The sequence below is a fragment of the Oryctolagus cuniculus genome, chromosome 7 (genome assembly GCF_964237555.1).
Source record: "Oryctolagus cuniculus chromosome 7, mOryCun1.1, whole genome shotgun sequence".
Lineage (NCBI taxonomy): Eukaryota > Metazoa > Chordata > Mammalia > Lagomorpha > Leporidae > Oryctolagus > Oryctolagus cuniculus.
The window spans coordinates 109,297,435-109,319,135 of NC_091438.1; the positions used below are offsets into that span (position 1 = coordinate 109,297,435).

The 21,701-nt window shown below is 38.5% G+C and overlaps 1 protein-coding gene across 8 annotated transcripts in view; it reads left to right on the forward strand.

Annotated features, from left to right (window-relative positions):
* Positions 1–21,701, forward strand: part of ITGB3BP (integrin subunit beta 3 binding protein) — an 80,226-nt gene that overhangs the window by 42,169 nt on the left and 16,356 nt on the right. For all 8 annotated transcript variants that reach the window (XR_007924041.2, XR_007924042.2, XR_011390678.1 and 5 more), the window contains exons 4-7: positions 2,294–2,363; positions 15,257–15,335; positions 15,756–15,849; positions 16,227–16,286. Coding sequence is in view for 5 of the 8 variants with exons in the window: in XM_051857685.2 (XP_051713645.2) it covers positions 2,294–2,363; positions 15,257–15,335; positions 15,756–15,849; positions 16,227–16,286 (303 nt within the window). In the remaining 3 variants the exon portion in view is untranslated. The remainder of the gene's footprint in view (positions 1–2,293; positions 2,364–15,256; positions 15,336–15,755; positions 15,850–16,226; positions 16,287–21,701) is intronic.

The window sequence follows — 21,701 nt, forward strand, 5'->3', positions numbered from 1 at the left end:
CACATTAATGTTTATTGCAGCTCAATTCACAATAGCTAAGACCTGGAACCAACCCAAATGCCCATCAACAGTAGACTGGATAAAGAAATTATGGGACATGTACTCTATAGAATACTATACAGCAGTCAAAAACAACGAAACCCGGTCATTTGCAACAAGATGGAGGAATTTGGAAAGCATCATGCTGAGTGAATTAAGCCAGTCCCAAAGGGACAAATATCATATGTTCTCCCTGATCAGCGACAACTAAGTGAGCACCAAAGGGGAAACTTGTTGAAATGAAATGGACACTATGAGAAACAGTGACTTGATCAGCTCTTGTCCTAACGGTTGATGTACAATGTAATACTTTATCCATTTTAGTATTTTTTTTTGTTCTAGTACCATTGGTTGAACTCTGTAATTAACACACAATTATTCTTAGGTGTTTAAATTTTAACTGAAAAGTGATCCCTGTTAGGAATTTGGAAAACATTATGCTGAGTGAAATAAGCCAATCCCAAAGGGACAAATACCACTTGTTCTCCTTGACAGGTGACAACTAACTGAGCACGAAAAAGGAAACCTGTTAAAGTGAAATGAACACTATGAGAAATGGTGACTTGATCAGCCCTCACCCTGACTGTTGATGAGCAACTTGATATGTTATCCCTCTTAGTATTTTTTTTGTTTGTTCTACTTAATACTTTTGGTTGAATACTGTAATCAATACACAATTCTTCTTAAGGGCTGAAACTTAACTGAAAAGTGATCACTGTTAAATATAAGAGTGGGAATAAGAGAGGGAAGAGATGTGCAATTCGGGACATGCTCAAGCTGACTTACCTCAAACGGTAGAGTTAGAAACATACCAGGGGATTCCAATTCAATCCCATCAAGGTGGCATGTACCAATGCCATCTCACTAGTCCCAGTGATCAATTTCTGTTCACAATTGATCATAATGATAGGACTAAGAACCAAAGGGATCACATAAACAAGAATAGTGTCTGCAAATACTATCTGATAGAATAAAAAAGGGAGAGAATGATCCAACATGGGAAGTGAGATACACAGCAGACCCATAGAATGGCAGATGTCCTAAACAGCACTCTGGCCTCAGAATCAGCCCTTAAGGCATGCGGATCCGGCTGAAAAGCCCATGAGAGTATTTCAGGCATGGAAAGCCAAGACACTCTGGAAAAAAAAAAAAAAAAAAAAAAAAAAAAAAAACCTAAATGAAAGATCTCTGCGAGTGAGATCCCAGTGGAAAGAACAGGTCATCAAAGAAGGAGGTACCTTTCTCTGAAGGGAGGAGAGAACTTCCACTTTGACCATGGCCTTGTCTAAAAATTATCAGTCAGTGAACTCAGGGGGCTTCCATAGCCTTGGCAGCTCATGACAAGAGCCTAGGTTGATTACTGATGCCATAAACAAGAGTGTCAATTTGTTAAGTCAACAACAGGAGTCACTGTGCACTTACTCCTCATGTAGGATCTCTGTCCTTAGTGTGCTGTACATTGAGATTTAATGCTATAACTAGTACTCAAACAGTATTTCACTTTATGTTTCTGTGTGGGAGCAAACTGTTGAAAGCTTTACTTAATGTATGCTAAACTGATCTTCTGTATATAAAGAGAAACGAAAATGAATCTTGATGTGAATGGAAGGGGAGAGGGAGTGGGAAAGGGGAGGGTTGCGGGTTGGAGGGACGTTATGGGGGGGAAGCCATTGTAATCCATATTCTGTACTTTGGAAATTTATATTCATTAAATAAAAGTTTAAAAAAAAGGAACAATAAAAAAAAAGAAAATGTTTTAAAAATACATACACTTGTTCCTAAAATCAAATTGGACTTACTATTACATCACGAGGAATTTAACTGTATTATAGATATTGTTATCACCAATTCCTGTTGCTAACTTTGATGAGAAAGAAAAGAGTGAAATAATAAAAACTGGAAGCATTAATATGGTGTGTTGTATTATAAATATTAAAAATAATGATATTTGAAGCATCCTTTATCTAGTAAAGATTACTAATATATTTAACCTAATTATATTCAGATTGAATTCTTCTCATTTTCTCTTTAATATACCAAACCTCAATGGAAATATTATTCGAAAGATTGTTTCATTATGTAATATCATAATGAACAAAAAATTAGAACAGGAAATGAAAAAATAGGACACTTTTTCTTTTCTTACCTTCCATTTGTTGACTCTTTTGTTTTCTATTTAAGCTTTGGCAATCTAAATTGTATTTAAAAATTGACAGCTTCTCTCTCAGCTTTGTGTTCTTTGTTACATACATAGGGAAGAGAAGAAAATTGAATCACCTCAATTTAATGGGAAGAAAGGAATCTACAACAAAAGTCAATGATGAGTAAGTTTGTTTTTCAAATAATTTGTGTGTGTGTTTTGCAGGAAAAGGGTCATGTTAGTTAAAGTGATATTGTAAGAGTAATCATGGGCCGGCGACGCGGCTCACTAGGCTAATCCTCCGCCTTGCGGCACCGGCACACCAGGTTCTAGTCCCGGTTGGGGCGCTGGATTCTGTCCCAGTTGCCCCTCTTCCAGGCCAGCTCTCTGCTGTGGCCCGGGAGTGCAGTGGAGGATGGCCCAAGTACTTGGGCCCTGCACCCCATGGGAGACCAGGATAAGTACCTGGCTCCTGCCATTGGATCAGCGCGGTGCGCCGGCCGCGGCAGCCATTGGAGGGTGAACCAACGGCAAAGGAAGACCTTTCTCTCTGTCTTTCTCTCTCACTGTCCACTCTGCCTGTCAAAAAAAAAAAAAAAAATAGAGTAATCATTTATTTGTGAAAATTAATAATTTATAAGACACTGAACTTTCTTAAAGACCAAAATACCTTAATTGTCAAGTGGTTTGCAGTAATATATGTTGCCTTGATTTTAATACTCAGTGAGTCCAGTTCTCCTAGCCTCTGCATAATAGGCCAACTTAGGGTAAAACTGAGGAAAATTTCCAATTATGTGAATGGAGAAATAATACTTTGGGAACATAATGCCCAACTGATACCTGGTTGGAGTTAGAGATAGGAACACATTGTAGTTGACAGGATAAGGGATCTAAAGAATCATGAAAGGCTTACATGCCAGCAACCACCCATTTTTATATTGGCCTTCCAGTGGTCCCTTTTAATGATGAAGGCATTATCTGCAGAAACTACTGCCTGTTTATTCTGGGAAGGAAATTTATATCTTCTTCCTGGAAAAGTATAATTAAAAACATCAAAGGCTTAAATTCCCCAAGGATTTTATACATTCAGCTAATTTTATATTTCAGTGTACCCTGTGTGTCATATGCTATGAGAGATTTATTTTCCATAAATAGTCTTATAATTTGTGACTGTAACTCCAGGTCAGGTCACAGTCTTATTTATTGCATAGTGTCAAGCAAGTATACTGTTAATTGCTAATAGTCTCGAGTAAAGGGTATGGCAGCTGACTGCTACTTAGAGTACCATAAGGACAACAGGAAGAAGTTTCTCGAAGAAGCCTCATGGTTTGGCACCTCCTGCATCTGTCACAGTACCCCCTTTATTTACTTTTAGTTACTGTTTTTCCTAGCCATGCTTTTCCCCTAGCTCCGAGTATTTTCACGTTCCAGCCCTCCACCCCACAGATACCTTTTAATACTTTTTAAAAAAGATTTATTTATGAGCTGGTGTTGGTATAGCAGGTAAAGCCGCCACCTGCAGTGCAGGCATCCCATATGGGCATCAGTTCGAGTCCTGGCTGCTTCACTTCCAATCCAGCTCTCTGATAATGTGCCTGCGAAAGCAGTAAAAGATAACCCAAGTCCTTGGGGCCCTGTACCCACGTGGGAGACCTGGAAGAAGCTCCAGGCTCCTGGCTTCGAATCAATGCAGCTCCTGCTGTTGTGGCCATTTGGGGAGTGAACCAGCAGATGGAAGAGCTCTCTTTCTCTACCTCTGCCTCTCTGAAACTCATCCTTTCAAATAAATAAATAAAATAAATATTTTTATTTATTATTAACAGAGAGAGAGAGACAGAGACAGACAGAGATCTTCTATCCACTGGCTCACTGCCCAGATGGCAGCAACAGCTAGTGTGGGCCAGGCCCAAGCAGGAGCCAGGAGCTTCATCTGAGTCTCTCATGTAGGTGGTAAGTGCTCAAGCACTTGAGCCATCTTCTGCTTTCTCAAACTATGAGAAGTAGAGCAGCTGGGACAAGAATCATTACCCATATGGGATGCCATTATTGAAGGTGGTAGCTTTACCTGCTGTGCCACAACGCTGGGCCCACCACCAAATAATTTTGTTCTTAATTACTATTCCTTCGTTCACCTAACCAAAATTCCCATTTCCTGAGTGAAACTGATGTAAACTAGGTAGTAAGAGAAATCATTCTTTTTTGTCTAACTTATTTAAATTTTATAAAGTAGGAAATATATGTATATAGCAAAAAACCTAAATGTTCATAAGAAAACTAGTAGTAAATAACAATTATGAAAGTCACAGGAAATCTTGTATTTGAAAGCAGATTCCTTCTAAACCAAATTAATTCTGATACAATTATATAAAGCATAACAAACTTTGAAGTCAAAGTAGGCAGTGAAGGAAGAAATGTTTTTGGCCACGGGCATAACCATGTAATAAGAAAGCCAAACCTATAGTGTTGCTTCTGCCCTGAGTCAGCTACACTCCACCTTCTCCAAACTGTGCTTCCTTCTTTCTTCTTCTGAACATGTAAGTCTGCTTAGAGATCAGATTTTTTTACAGTAGCTCCCCTGTCAGTTTGTTTTCATATACCAAAGGAAGAGCAAGAAACTTTATTACAGAGATCACTTAGGAATCTGCCTCTGTGTATTTATTATTAATTTCCCTCAGTATGTGTTTCTGAATTTCCCTACTATTTATCACTCCATGACTTTAATTAGAGTTAATGAATTTGTCGCTTGTTGGCCTTTTGGCTAAGATCAAGTGTAGAGTTAGTGAATTTAAGGATAAACCAGTGTGTTTAAAAATATACAAAAATCTTGCATTTATGATTTTTTCTATTACCTGTAAAATTACTGCCCCAGTCTATAAGACTATTTTTAGCTTTAGTAATGAGTTCTTTATTCCATTTATTTTCTTATTTTAGAAAACTATCCTGAAGACTTGAATTTTTAAAAATCTCAAATTTAACTGAACATTTTACATTTATGGGTCAATTTTAAGTTTTTTCAATGTTCCCATTTTCATTTCATTTTCTTTGTGAAGTATCATCTAGCTAAGAAAAACATGTAATGAAAGAAGCAAGGTACCTGCTTCTAGAATGTTCATGGGGCTTCTTTCCTTGGTGGAGTCACTGTATATTCAGTGTTTGATCCTACATTGTGCAAATTCAGAAACACACCTTGAAATGTTGATAACTAAAGGGTTAACCAGTGCTAATCAGTTTCAGGAGAAATTGTTATGTCTGGAAATATCCTTTTATTATAAGAACTTTGATACAACATCTGATATCGGTTTTCTCAGGGTACTCTTCTCAGTGTGTTCAGAAAAAAGTTCTTTAGGAGTGTTCAGTAATCTGAGAATTAATGAGGGGATAAGATATTTTAAAGAATGTTTTCATTTATCTGGGAGATATTTATAGTATATTATTTCTATTATTTATATATTTATATAGAAGAGGTATTTCTGCCTAAATAACTGATATCTTCCATAAAAAAGCACTATCACATTGCCATCAGCATGGGGAAAATCGGATCTTGACCTTTCATAACACAAATGAAAATCAATTCTGAGTGGATTTCAAATCTGAATGTGAGCAGACTCATAGAATGGCAGATGTCCTAAACAGCACTCTGGCCTCAGAAGCAGCCCTTATGGCATTCGCATCCAGCTGAAAAGCCCATGAGAATATTTTAGGCATGGAACGCCAAGACACTGTGGCAAAAAAAGAAAGAAAGAAAGAAAGAAAGATCTCTGCAAGTGAGATCCCAGGTCATCAAAGAAGGAGGTACCTTTCTCTGAAGGGAGGAGAGAACTTCCACTTTGACTATGACCTTGTCTAAATATGATCAGAGTCGGCGAACTCAAAAGGCTTCCATAGCCTTGGCAACTTATGACAAGAGCCTAGGGAGATTACTGACACCATAAACAAGAGTGTCAATTTGTTAAGTCAACAACAGGAATCACTGTGCACTTAACTCCTCATGTAGGATCTCTGTCCTAAATGTGCTGTACATTGTGATTTAATACTATAACTACTACTCAAACAGTACTTTATACTTTGTGTTTCTGTGTGGGTGCAAACTGTAGAAATCTTTACTTAATATATGCTAAATTGATCTTCTGTATATAAAGATAATTGAAAATGAATCTTGATGTGAATGCAAGGGGAGAGGGAGCAGGAGAGGGGAGAGTTGCGGGTGGGAGGGAAGTTATAGTGGGGAAAAAGCCATTGCAATCCATAAACTGTACTTTGGAAATTTATATTCATTAAATAAAAGTTAAAAAAAATCTGAATGTGAAAGGTGAAAGAGTGGAAATTTTAGAGGAAAATATGGGACATGCCGTTGTTAAATATTTATTTAAAAGGCAGAATTGGAGATGGGAGCAGGGGAAAAGAGATATCGAGGTATCTTCTATCTGCTGGTCTACTCCCTAAATGGCCTCACCTGCTGGGACAAAGCCAGGCCACAGACAGGAGCTAGGAGCTTCATCTGGATCTCCCACATGTATGACAGGCACCCAAGTACTTGGGCCATCTTCTGTTTTTTCCCAGGTCCTTTAGCAGGGAGCTAGATCAGAAGATGGGCAGCTAGGACATGAATCAGTGCTCATGTGGGATGCCTGCATCAGACAGTGACTTAACCTGCTGCACCACAATGCAAGCCATGGTTTCAACCATAAAAGGATTAACAAATTGGACTGTTTTAAAACTTCTTCTCATGAAACGAAAAACTTTTTAGTTTGTGAAAATTAAACCCACAGAGTATGAGAAAATAATTTGCAAGGCAGCCCAATAGAAAAATGGACAAAAACTTGAGCTGGCACTTCACAGAGAAGATACTTAAATATACTAACAAACATATGAAAAGGTGCTCAACTGGGAAATGCAAATTAAAACTCCACTGGAGTCCACAGTATCCTCACTAGAATGGCTAACATAGAAACAAAGGAAAATATGAGTTAGATTTTCCTCATGGTTGAAGATATAGAATGATTAGAATCCTTATAAACTGGTGGTGAGAATATAAATAGATAAAAACCATGTTGGAAAACTATTTGGCAACATCTACTAAACCTGTAAAAATGCACACCCTGTAGCCCAGAAATTCTTCTCCAAGGCGTATACTTAGACATAGGTATGCAATCATCCCTTGGTACATATGGGAGGTTGATTCCAGGACCAGCCCCCTATAATACCAAAATTTGCAGATACTTAACTCCCTCATATAAATGGTGTAGTATTTTCATGTAAACTACACGCATCCTCCTGTATATTTTAAATCATCTCTAGATTACTTAAATCTAACAAATGTAAATGCTGTATAAATAATTGTTATACTGTATTTTTAGGAAATCACTTCAAGGGAAAAAAACCTATACCTGTTCAGTATAGGCACAATTTTCCCCCCAAATATTTTCAATCTGTAGTTGGTTGAAGCAATGAGAGAGAATCTATGGGTATGGATGACCTACTATACATATATTTACCAAAAGACAAATTTTTAAAAAAAATTATTTATTTGAGAGGTAGAATTACAGACAAAGAGAGGGAGGGATGGGGAAAAGGCTTCCATCCGCTGGATCACTTTCCAGATGGTCACTGCCAAAGCCGGACCTGAGCCAGGAGCTTCTTCCAGGTCTCCCACGCAGGTGCAGAGGCCCAAACACTTCTGCTGCTTTCTACTGCTTTCCCAGGCCATAGCAGAGAGCTCAATCAGAAGAGGGGTAGCCGGAATACAAACTAGCACCCACATAAGATGCCGACGCCACACACTTAGCCAACTATGCCACAATGCCAGCCCCAAAAGACATTCATTGCACCCTTATTGATAGTAGCCTCAAATATGAAAATACCCAAGTGTCCATCAAAAGTTGAATGGGTAAACAAATTGTGGTGTTAATCCAATGGTCTATAATGAAAATCAGCAACAAATAAAAACAACAATATGGCTAAATATCACAAACATTATGTTAAGTGCGAAAAATACTAGCTGCAGAAAAGATTACATAAGGCATAATTCCATTTGTGTAAAGTATAAAAGTAAGAAAACTAACCAATGCTGTTAAAAAAGTTAGGGTCCTGATTTCTCTCTCAACGCGTAGGGATTTCATGAAAGGAGGCATGAAGCGAATTTGTAGGGTGCTAGGAAGGTCCTGTTTGTTGATCCAGGTGCTGATTGCCCAGATAATTTTTAATTTTTGAAATAAATTAGATGTATGCTTATTTAATTTATTTATATTTATAAACTGTAATTTATCCCTGCTTTTATTTTTATAGCCATAGACCACCAAAGTGCCCTATAAATAATAACACTAGCAATTTTTTTAGACATGTCATGATTGATGAAGTAGATTTTAGCTTCAGGATTGCATAGTCCAGTCTGGGTTATATTTCATTTCCCAAACTATATTCTGTCTATTTGTAGCTCTAGGTATACTCAGTTGTTAATCAGATTAAAACATAATTATATAGTCAAATACATATGAGAAAGGGGGATATTATCTCATTCTTAAAGATTTATAAGGTGTAGTGAGAAGACATAGGTAATAATAGTAATTATTTAATACTTCTTATGTGTCAGGTTTATGCAAATATTATTACATTAATCCTCTCAATAAACACAATGAGGTAAATAATGTTATCACACTTATTTACACAGATGAAGAAACTGAATTATAGAGATGTAAAACAACAGCTTAGGTTTACAGAGCTTCCCACCTAGCAGAATTCTTTTAATTTTTGAACTAGAGTAACTGACAAAATGTTATATTGTCTTATTTTGTCTGTCCAGCATCTCTTACTGTTGGTATTAGTGTTCTTAAAATCACTCCTGAGGCCGGCACCGCGGCTCACTAGGCTAATCCTCCGCCTGTGGCGCCGGCACACCGGGTTCTAGTCCTGGTTGGGGCACCAGTTCTGTCCCAGTTGCTCCTCTTCCAGTCCAGCTCTCTGCCGTGGCCCGGGGGGGCAGTGGAGGATGGCCCAAGTGCTTGGGCCCTGCACCCGCATGGGAGACCAGGAGAAGCACCTGGCTCCTGGCTTCAGATCAGCAAGGTGCGCCAGCCACAGCGGCCATTGCGGGGTGAACCAACGGAAAAGGAAGACCTTTCTGTCTGTCTGTCTGTCTCTCTCACTGTCTACTCTAACTGTCCAAAAAAAAAAAAAAATCACTCCTGGGGCTGGCACTGTGGTGTAGAGGGTAAAGCCACCACCTGCAGTGCTGGCATCCTGTATGGGCACCGGTTCAAGACCCGGCTGCTCCACTTCGATCCAGCTGTCTGCTATGGCCTGGGAAAGCAGTGGAAGATGGCCCAAGTCCTTGGGCTCCTACACCAGCGTAGGAGACTCAGAAGAAGCTCCTGTTTCCTGGCTTCGGCCTGGACCCACACTGGCCCTTGCAGCAATTGGGGGTGTAAACCAACGGATAGACGATCTCTCTGTCCTTCCCTCTCTCTGTAATTCTACTTTTCAAATAGATAAATATTTTTAAAAACATTGTTACGTGAAATAAACCAAATGCATAATGACAAATATTATAAGATCTCAGTTATATGCAGTGTCTAGAATACATGAATCCGCTTTTCACCAAGATGGCGCCGAAGGCGAAGAAGGAAGCTCCTGCCCCTCCTAAAGTCGAAGCCAAAGCGAAGGCCTTGAAGGCCAAGAAGGCAGTGCTGAAAGGCGTCCACAGCCACAAGAAGAAGAAGATCCGCACGTTCCCCACCTTCTGGTGGCCCAAGACACTACGCCTCCGACGGCAGCCCAAATACCCTCGGAAGAGCGCCCCCAGGAGAAACAAGCTTGACCACTATGCCATCATCAAGTTCCCCCTGACCACGGAGTCGGCCATGAAGAAGATAGAAGACAACAACACACTGGTGTTCATTGTGGATGTCAAGGCCAACAAGCACCAGATCAAACAAGCTGTGAAGAAACTCTGTGACATTGATGTGGCCAAAGTCAACACCCTGATCAGACCTGACGGAGAGAAGAAGGCGTGTGTGCGGCTGGCTCCTGACTAGGATGCTCTGGACGTTGCCAACAAAACTGGGATCATCTGAACGGAGTCCAGCTGGCTAATTCTAAATATATGATTTTTCACCATAAAAAAAATAGATTACATGAATCCAAAAAACAAAAGGTATATTCTAGGTTACCAGAAGCTGGTGGGGGAGATCCATGATGAGTTTTTGCTTAATAGTTAAGAGTTTCTGTTTGTACCAATAAGAAAGCTTTGGGAAAAAAAGTTAACAGTAATGGTTATGTTTAACTCCTTCCGTATGCATCTTCATATTATGAAGGAGGGAAAACTTGAAGATTTCATTTCTGTTAATGTGCATGTAACTCTCAGGTCTTGAGATTGTCTAAAAGTACAGGTTCTTAGAGGTAGTAACTTTAGATAACAGCTTTCAGGAATGGAATTAGGAGATTTTTGTGGTTTTTGAGAGTATTTTGTTAGTGGGATAATAAGGCAAACACCTGAGTGTGGGAGGTTAATTTCAGTATAAAGGAAATGGAGATTGAGCGACAGCATTATTTTTCACAGTAATTTGTGAAAAAGGATTATTCATTAAATTATCAAGTAAGAAGAATTGAACAGCATTGGGACCCAGCAAAATTATGTGCGGTACTTCTAAATATTAACTGTCAACTGATGCACCACTGTTTTTCTCTAGCACTTATAGCTTAAACAAGGAGACAAAAAAAAGAAATCAAGGTTACACATTAGAAGGAAGTGTGTGTGGTAGAAGGTGAGGGGACTGAGTTAGTTAATTGTCAACAATTAACTTGAATTGATGAATTATGGAATCTGTAATAAGAAGGAAGAAAAAGAAAACTAAGAAATGAGCATATTTCTCTTGTTACTAGGAATGTATAGTCTGGTCCAGGTCCTTTTTATTCTGTTCATTGATAGTTATTTATAGAACACCTACCACACTAGGTGCTATGTTGAGTAACTTGAGTTACAACAATAAAAAGTTAGACAATAGATGGTTGCCTTCATGAAACTTACAGTCTGGAGAGGAAGACACTTGTCAACAGTTCGAAGTTACAAAAAGGAGGGAAATCAGGATCTTCAGAGGCCATTATTAATGGCTTTTAGAGTTCTTGCCTTTACTTCCACTCTGTGACACCCACACAGTTACTACAGCACACACCATTCTTGTGTGCTGAGAAATCTTTAAGAAGTCATTGGATCTTTTTATCATCTGCTTTCATTTTCCTTCCCTTTTTTTTTTTTAAAGATTTGTTTTATTTATTTGAAAGGCAGAGTTAGAGAGAAGGAGAGAGAGATCTATCTGCTAGTTCACTCCCCAGATGGCTGCAACAGCCGGGGCTGGGCCAGGCTGAAGCTAGGAACCAGGAACTTCATCCAGGTCTCCCATGTGGGTGCAGGGGCCTAAGGACTTGAGCCATCTTCCAGTGCTTTCCTAGGCACATTAGTAGGAGCTGGGTCAGAAGCAGAGCGGCCAAGACTTGAACCGTTGCTCATATGGGATGCCAACATTGCTGGCGGTGGCTTAGCCCATTATGCCACAACACTGGCCCCAGCTTCCCCGTCTTCCACATCACTATGGCATAGTGGCAGCTGAAGTAATGCTTGCTGACCACCCGCATCAATAAATCTTAGTTAGAAGCACTCACTTCATGACCATTTCTCTGTTTCTTTAGTTCTCTCTTCAGAATATATCTAAGGAATTTCATAAGAAAAAGAAAATGCTGAAACTGAATTTGAAACTAAGAACAGAAAATAATTGAAAATTATAAAGATAGGAGAAGCCTAGAACTGCAAAACTATTGCAGAACAGTAGTTTTGAAAGTTCTTTGGTTGGCGCTGCAGCTCAGTAGGCTAATCCACCTGTGGCACCAGCACACCGGGTTCTAGTCCCGGTCGGGGCGCCGGATTCTGTCCTGGTTGCCCCTCTTCCAGGCCAGCTCTCTGCTGTGGCCCGGGAGTGCAGTGGAGGATGGCCCAAGTGCTTGGGCCCTGCACCCCATGGGAGACCAGGAGAAGCACCTGGCTCCTGCCATCTGATCAGCGTGGTGCGCCGGCCACAGCGCACCGGCCGCGGTGGCCATTGGAGGGTGAACCAACGGCCAAAAGGAAGACCTTTCTCTCTGTCTCTCTCTCTCACTGTCCACTCTGCCTGTCAAAAAAAAAAAAAAAAAAAAAAAAAAAAAAAAAAAAAGTTGTTTGCTTGAAACTGAAGAAATTAATATAGAAGGAACTAGATGGGGCTGGCACCATGGCGCAGTAGATTAATCCTCTGCCTGCGGTGCCAGCATCCCATATGGGCGCCAGTTCTAGTCCCAGCTGCTCCTCTTCTGAAAATAAGATAATTCTGGATTTTACAATGAGACCTTTCTAAGGAGATTAGAAAAAGTCATTGAAAATTGTGTTTTTTGACATTCGCTTTCTCAAGAGGAAAGAAGACATTCAGATTGGGCTGAAGCTGACAAAAATGTCAAGTCTTGGACAACTTTCTAATGTGCCAGACCAGTTGAATTACAGTTTCTCTGTTGAAGTATCTTAGGAAGGTTGGCATTGTGATGCAGCAGGGTTAGTTGCTCTTGTAATGCTGCCATCCTATATCGGAATGCTGGCCCAGTTCATGTACCAGCTACACCACTTCCAATCCAGCTTCCTGCTGTTGTGCCTGGGAGGCAAGAGATGATGACCTAAGTACTTGGGCCTCTGTCATTCATGTGGAAGACCCAGATGGAGTTTTTGGCTTCCTGTTTTGGCCTGATCCAGCCCTGGCAGTTGGAGCCATCTGAACCAGCAAGATAGAAGATACATGTCTCTCTCTCACTGTTTCTCTGACTCTCACTTTAACATTCAAGTAGATGAAAATAAAATCAACATTTTTAAAAGAGAACCTAATTTAAAAATAAATTAATATATTTTAGAGGATCAATCCAGACACTTTAAAATTAATCAGTGCTTAAAAAATAGCTGAATATTTGTTCTACTGATAAACAAGGAAAAAGTTTAATTTAAACAGGACCAAGATTTCAGTTTTCTCAAGTTATGCTACAGTAGTCTTTGGCCACAGTGCAGGATTTGATCAAATAAGGGTGCCATGAAACTGGCAAGAGTCACTAGATTTCTGATAAAGTACCTCACAATTTCTGAGTGGTTCAAAGAATCATTGCAATAGGATGAAGGATTTGATCCAATTTAGTCTAAATCTATTTAAAAGAAAGGAATAGTGTTCTGTAAGAAATGAATGGTACTCACAAATGGTTTTACTCACCAAATTGAAGGGGAGAATAGCAATAATTTTGAAATTTTATGCCATAATAAACTTGGGAACTGTACTCATGCAGCTTAAAAGAAATAAAAGATTGTTAGTTTTGAGAAATAAATTAATGAAGGAACATCAAGATGATATTGAAGACTGGGGACTCTAAGCAAACAATAATACCATTCTAAGGCAACAAAGTAGAATTTGAACTTGCATGGAAAATTCAGAAAAAAGCCTTTTAGTAGCAATGAAAATCCTATTTTCAGTATAAGTAGGATTCAGTATGTTTGAGAATTGCTATTTTGTCTAGAACGAAGGAGAGTGGCAGACAACTCACCAAATCTGCCCAGTAAGTAGTTATCTCCAAGAAGGTATGAAAAAGGAATGCACTTTACGAATTTCTTAGAATGTAACAGTTGGATAATAGTTATAAAACTATTCCATGAATTTGGTTGCCATCAAGGCTTTTGAAGGGGGAAGGAATTTTTTTTTTTTAAAGATTTATTTATTTGAGAGGTAGAGCTATAAACAGAGGGAAAGACAGAAAGAAAGGTCTTCCACCCACTGGTTCACTCCCCAAATGGTTGCAACGGCCAGAGCTGGTCCAATCTGAAGTCAGGAGCCAGATGCTTCCTCCAGGTCTCCCACACAAGTTAGGGGCTCAAGCACTTGTGCCATCTTCTACTGTTTTCCCAAGCTATAGCAAAGAGCTGGATTGGAAGAAGAGCAGCCAGGATACAAACCGTTGCCCATACGGGATGCTGGTGCCACAGCGCCAGCCCCATGGGAAGAATTTCTGTTACACCATGTCTGGAACATAACTTCTGTTTGAGAATTGGGGCCTTATACAGATGACTTTTAATATACAATACAGGATACTTTTAAAAGTAAAATATCACCCATAATTCCACTGTCTTCTACTTTTTAATAAGCTTCAAGTCTATTTCTTTTTTGCATACTCAGTTTTTTTAAGTTTATTTGAAAAACAGAGTGAGAGAGATCTTTCATCCACTGGTTCACCCCCCCAAATGTCTGAAACAGCTGGGATTCAGCCAGGCTAAACCCAGGAGCCAAGAACTCCATCTGGGTCTCACACATGGATGACAGGGACCCAAGTACTTGGGTCATCTTCTCTTGCCTTCCAGGCACATTAGCAAGAAGTTAGATTGGAAGTAGAGACAAGACTGTGTCCCAGGCAATAGCTCAACCTGCTGTACCACAACACCCACCCCTCTGATACATATTTGACTCACATGAAACAGACTATATGTACCTTATATAAGAAAATTCCAACATATTTGCCTTATTTTTAATAACAAAAATACTAATAGGTAGCACAGACATGATCTTGAAAATCATTTAAATAGAATTTATGGTTTTGCTCTTAAAATTGATATATTAGATTTGTGCTGTCTGAAACAATAGTTAGCAGCCACACATGGCTCTTGAGCACTTAAAATGTGCCTTGTTTGAAATACAGTGTTCTGTGAGTGTAAAGTACATGCTGGAGGGGCAGGCTTCTAAATTAGCAGTTAAGATGTCCAAGTCCAGTGTCAGAGTACCTGGATTCCTTCCCTGGCTCAAATCAAGGTAAAATTGGGACTATTAGTGTTCTCCAGGTGGGGACAAGTCATCTCCATCTTCCTTACCACTACTCAGTGAGAATGAGAGAAAGTGAAACTCTGAGAGTATAGTTGATAATACTGTATATTGTACTTATAAAGGAAGGAAAGAAAGAAGGAGGAGCAAAGTTCTGAAAATGACTTGGCTGTGTTTAGATGCTTATACTTGCTAAGTATTTTTTGTCATTTATTTCTAGATTCATGACAATGCTATCTAAAGTTGAGAAATCATCAGACAAAATCATGGAGATAATGCAGAATTTAAACAGTATACAGGTTTGCTTTTTTTCAAATATAATTTTCATACTGCTCCATTAAAAAAGGATAGTAAGGAAAGAAGCCCTAGATTGGAGAATACAGACCAGCTGAGAGTTGGTAGAAGTTTAATTTTCTTTTCATGGAAATGTTTTTCTTTTATGAATATCATATAACCATAATAGTTTAGTAATAGCTGGCTTTCTTACATTTAAAAGTAAATTTGTAGATTCTGTTTAGTGTTTTCAATTAGTAATAAATTGTTTTATCCAGGCATTTGAGGACTTGTAATAGTTGACCTACTACAAAAAGTTAAATCTGCTAACACAGAGTTTAAGTTTTTCAAATGAAGAAAACGATGTACTTGTTTTCTCTAGACTTCTTGGAAATCTTAACTTTATAGAGAACTTATTTAACTCATCTAAGATGGTTTTCTTCCAGGCTTTAAAAGGCAATAGAGAGCTCGAAAATCTCATTGGTATCTCCTATGCATCCTGCTTCTTAAAAAGAGAAATGGAAAAAACCAAAGAACTAAGTAAGAAGAAATTTGTGAGTTGTCAGTTGTATTAGTTTTAAAGATAAACTTACTAATTTTTATCAAATTTAAATCTGATAGACTTTTTCATATAAAGCACTACTGGGCATAGACAGAAAAACTGTTGCCATGTATCTTGCACCAGGGTATGTTATTTTGGGAATTCCTCTTTAATGTGAAGGAAAAGAATGTACCTTAAAATGGCTATTGGCTTTTTTAATGTAGTGCTCATTTTAAAGTAAGATACTGCATTTTATACTTGATACCTACAAATGTGTATTGCTTTGAATTATTTTTTCATAGTTATTTCTTCCAAGTAATGAGAAATTTTTCATATTCCATGTTAATTCTTATCATGAGATTTTTTTTCCTTTTAGTGATAAAAGTAACAAAACAAAAACGATTAGAAAAGAAGAATTCAAGACTTCCTCACAAAGGTAAAGAGGTATATTTTAATTTGTTACATAGGAAATATTTTTATTTCAGCAGTTAAGCACCAACCGTGAGTGCTTTTCAGTATATTTTTGAAGATGTGAGTCTCATTTCAAAAATCTTACATGAGTTTAGCAGAAGACCCTGTCTGATGAGATAAGCTTTCCTGATGATTGAGCTTTTTCAATGCCTTTTGAAATAGAATTTTCAGATTAAGATTTAAATTTTGTAGTCTTTTGTTAAATTTCTATTTGAGAACACGGACAAATAGGAACAGCAGTGTGTTAATATACCAGCTTTTCAGGCACATTTAAAGGGCATATTAGTTCTGGAATCTTTCAAATCATTGATGACATTGTATCTGTGACTATGCCTCTGAACATTTCACAGAATTTTTTTAAAGATTTATTTATTTATCAGAGAGGCAGAGGCAGAGAGAGAGATTCATGACAATGCTATCTAAGTTTGAGAAATCATCAGCTGCAATGGCTGGAGCTGGGCTGATCTGAAGCCAGGAGCCAGGAGCCTCTTCCAGGTCTCCCATGCTAGTACAGGGGCCCAAGGACTTGGACCATATTCTACTGCTTTCCCAGGCCATAGCAGAGAGCTAGATCAGAAATGAAGCATCTGGTAGTTGAACCAACGCGGATATGGGATGCCAGCACTGCAGGCAGCGGCTTTTACCTGCTACACCAAAGCACCAGCCCCATATTTCACAGTATTTTTAAGTTATCATAGGAAATACACATTCATACCTCAGTAAGCAAAATAATTACAAACTATAAAATATCAAAACTTTTAGACTAATTTAAGAGTGACCATTTTGGGGGCCAGCGCTGTGGCACAGCGGGTAAAGCCACTGCCTGTAGTGCTGGCATCCCAAATGGGCACCAGTTCGAGTCCTGGCTGCTCCACTTCCAAACAAGCTCTCTGCTATGGTCTGGGAAAGCAGTAGAAGATGGTCCAAGTCCTTGGACTACTGCACCCACATGGGAGACCCAGAGGAGTCTCCTGGTTCCTGGCTTCGGATTGGCTCAGCTCCAGCCAGTGTGGCCATCTGGAGAGTGAACCAGTGGATGAAAGACTTCTCTCTCTCTCTCTGCCTCTGCCTTTCTGTAACTCTGCCTTTCAAATAAAATAAATAAATCTTTAAAAAAAAGAGTGATCATTTTATTATTACTGACATAGATGCCATTTAGCAGTCTCTGCAAGTGGAGTTAGGCCATGTTTTAGTCCACCAATTTTTAGTACCAGTTGTCACAGAAAGCAACCAATTGAGGTTGGCATTGTAGGTGGTGAAAGAATTCATCAGAGCAGTCAGATAGAGTGAGCAGTTAGATTTATTGAACCCATTGTAAGAGAGTGGGTGGGCAGTAAAGCTAGAAGGTAGCTGGCTGCTGCTAAACAGTAAAAGGGAGCAGTGGGCAGACTAACTGCCACTACAAAATAGATTATAATCTGAGGAGTATACTTGTAACTGTAGCCATCTTCTTAGGATGAGTTTTCCTGTAATCCCAACAGGTTTTCCCAGCCAGGTAATCTGCATTTCTGCCTGCACTGCCCTTAGCTTAGGGAGTTTCCCAGTCCACCAAGTGCGTTGGGCAGCCTTCCACACCAGTGACTGCCATTTATTGAGTACCAGTAATTACTATATTCCCAGTAATAGAACCAGCAGATCTTTACAGCAACACTGCAGAAGGAGAGAGAAAGAGAAGAGGAGAGAGATCTTCCATCCATTAGTTCACTCCCCAGATGGCAAGGGCCAAATCTAAGCCTGGAGCTAGGAGCTTCTTCCGGGTCTCCTACATGGGTGGCAGGGGCCCAAACCCTTGGGCCATCTTCCGAATGTATTAGCAGAGAGCTGGATTGGAAGTGGAGCAACTGGAACTTGAAACAATACCCATATGGAATGCCAGCATATCACACAGCATCTTTTTTAATTAATTTATTTATTTGAAAGAGTTAACAGAGAGAGGTAGAGACAAAGAGAGGTTGTCCATCTACTGGTTCACTCTCCAAATTGCTGCAACAGCCGGAGCTGAGCTGATCCAAAGTCAGAAGCCAGGAGCTTCTTCTGGATGGATCTCCCACATGGATGCAAGGGCCCAAGGACTTGGGCCATCCTCTACTGCTTTCCCTGGCACATTAGCAGGGAGCTGGATCAGAAGTGGAGCAGCTGGGACTAGAACCAGCAGCTATAGGGGATGCCAGCACTGCAGGCTGGGACCTTAACCTGCTGCACCACATTTTTTAAGAGGACTTTGGTTTTTGTTTTCTGTTTTGTTTTTTTTTTTTTAATGTCAAACTGATTTTCTTTGTGTGTTCCTTATTTTGAGATGTGACTTTTATTTTCACGTCTTTGAGAAGCACAGAGAAAGAGAGAACTTCCATGTACTGATTGATTCCTTAAATGGCGATAACTACCAGGGCTACTAAGCCCAGGTAAAGCTGGAAGTTGGGAACTCAACTGCAGGACTTCCAAATGGATGACAGGAAACCAATTACTTGAGCCGTTACTGATGCTTCCCAGGTTTTGTATTAGCAAGAAACTAGAGCCAGGAGCCAGAGTTGAATGCCTAGATACCCTGCTGAAGGACATGATCTTAACCGTGAGGCTAAGCATCTGCCCCTGACCTTCAGCCTTCTATAGAAATTTCTAATTTACTTTTTAACTGTGTTACTGTGAAGTACTATTTAATTTCAAAATGTTTTAGTAATCTTCATAATATTAGAAATCATATGAAATGTAAATAAGTCCTAAAGTATATATTGTATTTGCTTCATTTACATAATCAGGAAAAAGAGTAAGCTAAATGCATGTTGCACTATCAAGACTGTCCTTTGGATTCTTTTTTTTGTTTTTTTCTGGGGGGGAGGGGGGTTGTCTCTCAGATCCTTGTAAAAGTTTCCCGAGACCTTTAAAATACACAATACTAAGGCTGGTGCTGTGGCATAGTAGGCTAAGCTTCCGCCTGCAGTGCTGTTATCCCATAAGGGCGCCAGTTCGTGTCAAGCTGCTCCTCCTCTTCTGATCCAGCTCTCTGCTTATGGCCTGGGAAAGCAGTGGAAGATGGTCCAAGTACTTGGGCCCCTGCACCCATGTGGGAAACCTGGAAGAAGCTCCTGGCTCCTGGTTTTGGATTGGCCCATATCCAGCTGTTGTGGCTATTTGGGGAATGAACCAGCAGATGGAAGACCATTTTCCCTGTCTCTCCCTCACTCTGTCTGTAACTCTACCTCTTAAAGAAATAAATTAAAAAAAAAAAAAAAAAAAAAAAAAAAAGAATAGCCCTCTGACAGCTATAGAAGGGGGCATCAAGTGGAAAAAAAGATAATACCAACCGAATTGCAATATTTATGCTGTCGTTGCCCTCATTGCCCCTTCAAGTTGGTCTCTTATGTCTGTTGTTTTTTTTTTTTTTCATTTCAGTGCTAGTTTCCTTTGTTAATATCTGTTGCAGTCTTGATTACAGGCAGATGAGTACAATTGTAAAAGTAACACTCTAGTGCTTTAAACAGACCATCTTGGTTTTTAGAAGAACTGGACCTTGTATATATCATGAAATACCCTCATAGAATATATGAATCAAAGAGAATATCTTGAACAAATGAAGGCTTCTCTCTTTAGGAAGTAAATTTAAAGTTATTTACTTAAAAAAAGTTATTAAAAAAAGTTATCTAGGAAGTAAATCTAACTTCATTTTCCTTAAAATCAGCTTTCTGACTGCTAGGAAAATAATGAAGTGGAAAATTCTTTTTCTGGTAGAATTTAGTGTGAATTTTCACAATTATTTTAAATTTGTTCTGCTGAAGATTTAAAACATATGACCATTCAGTGGGTTAATACAGATGGAATGTCACATTGTCATCACATGGCAAAGCATGAAATTTATTTACTTTACATAATCAACCTCTACTTTAAACAACTTGATACAGATATTCTTTGGTCAATAGATGGCATTATGTAGTACTTACTATTTTCATTTTTTTCCTGGGGACATTTAAAAATACCATCATTGTTTGTCTATGACTAGTTCTTCCAGTAAACAAAATGTTTTTGAAAAGAATGTAAGCAAATTGTAGAGCAGTTGCCAAGATATGAAATCTGGACACTTAGCTTCAGTCCAAAACATATTTTATCTTTTTTGAGAATAATTGTGTAGGTTGCAGTATGCATATTTTAAATGAAATGTAACCATCTGAACTTTACATTGTTCAAAAAAGTTGTTTCAGCTGTTTGTAATAGAAAATATTTTAAAATTTCTAGTTCAGTCTTTATAAAAAAGCATAATTATAATGTTCCTATTTGTTTAGTTAACTTTATTCTTATAAAATTCATCTTTGTTATAGGATTTCAGAATTATCAGATTCTTAGACTGCAGTGCAAATTTTAAACTCCTTCTGTTCTAAAACATAAAATACTTTGTTATTGCCTATTCATTCTACCACCCACTGAAGTATTTTTTAAGCATAAAAATATGTTGTCCTTCCCCACCCTCAGTCTTGAAAAAGTATTCATCATATCAGCAAAATAACTTTACTCCCAGAAGACTGCTACCCTCTTAGCTTTTTCTATTATATCTTAACATTAAGCAGTGGCTTTTTTCAGACAGATACTTCAGTTTTAAAAGCACTGAGGTTTGAAGTTTAGACATGATGAGTTTTACAGGAAACAACAAGAATTCCCCCTAGCTTTAACATTCTGGGTTTATCTGGAGATTAAAAAATGGAGCTATTAATTTTGGTAGCGCAAATATACATTAATGTACAGCTGAGTCCCCGAGCTCTTTTTAAGGATTCAGCTGTCATGTTTGCTGTGTACCTGGTCATACCTTTCCTACTAATAAATTTAGTACTCTTGTTTTGTACTGTTCATCACTGGGGGGATACATTTCGACTGCTGAAAATGCTTACTTGAGATTTGTCTAGGATTTAAGGAGAAACAAAATAGTTTATTATTTTTTCAAAGGCTTTTAAACTTTTTCTATGATTTAAAATTTTTTATACTTGCTAGAAGTATGATAATTTTTCTTTTAAATAATATCAGTAAAAAAATTTTAAAACTAGATTTGGCTCACTTAATAGCAATTATGTGCTTAAGAGGTGTAAATAACTTGCCTTCAGACATTACAAATATCCAGGTGCTCTGTATGTGCTGATGACAACAAAATTGAAAAGAAAGACTGTAATAATTCTGACTGGTTTTCTCTGCAGAAGATATTGATTATTTGTGTGTGGTGAGAGATTTGGAAAATTCAATTAAAGGAGTTGTGCAAAGGTTTCATAAATTTTCCTTCTACAGCGTGTACACAGACATTGTTGCGTATTAAATCAATGCAGCACTTCACAATATATTTTCTTTGAAACATAAAAATAAATAACATTTAAACAGTTCTGCTTACTACAGAAACAAATTTTAT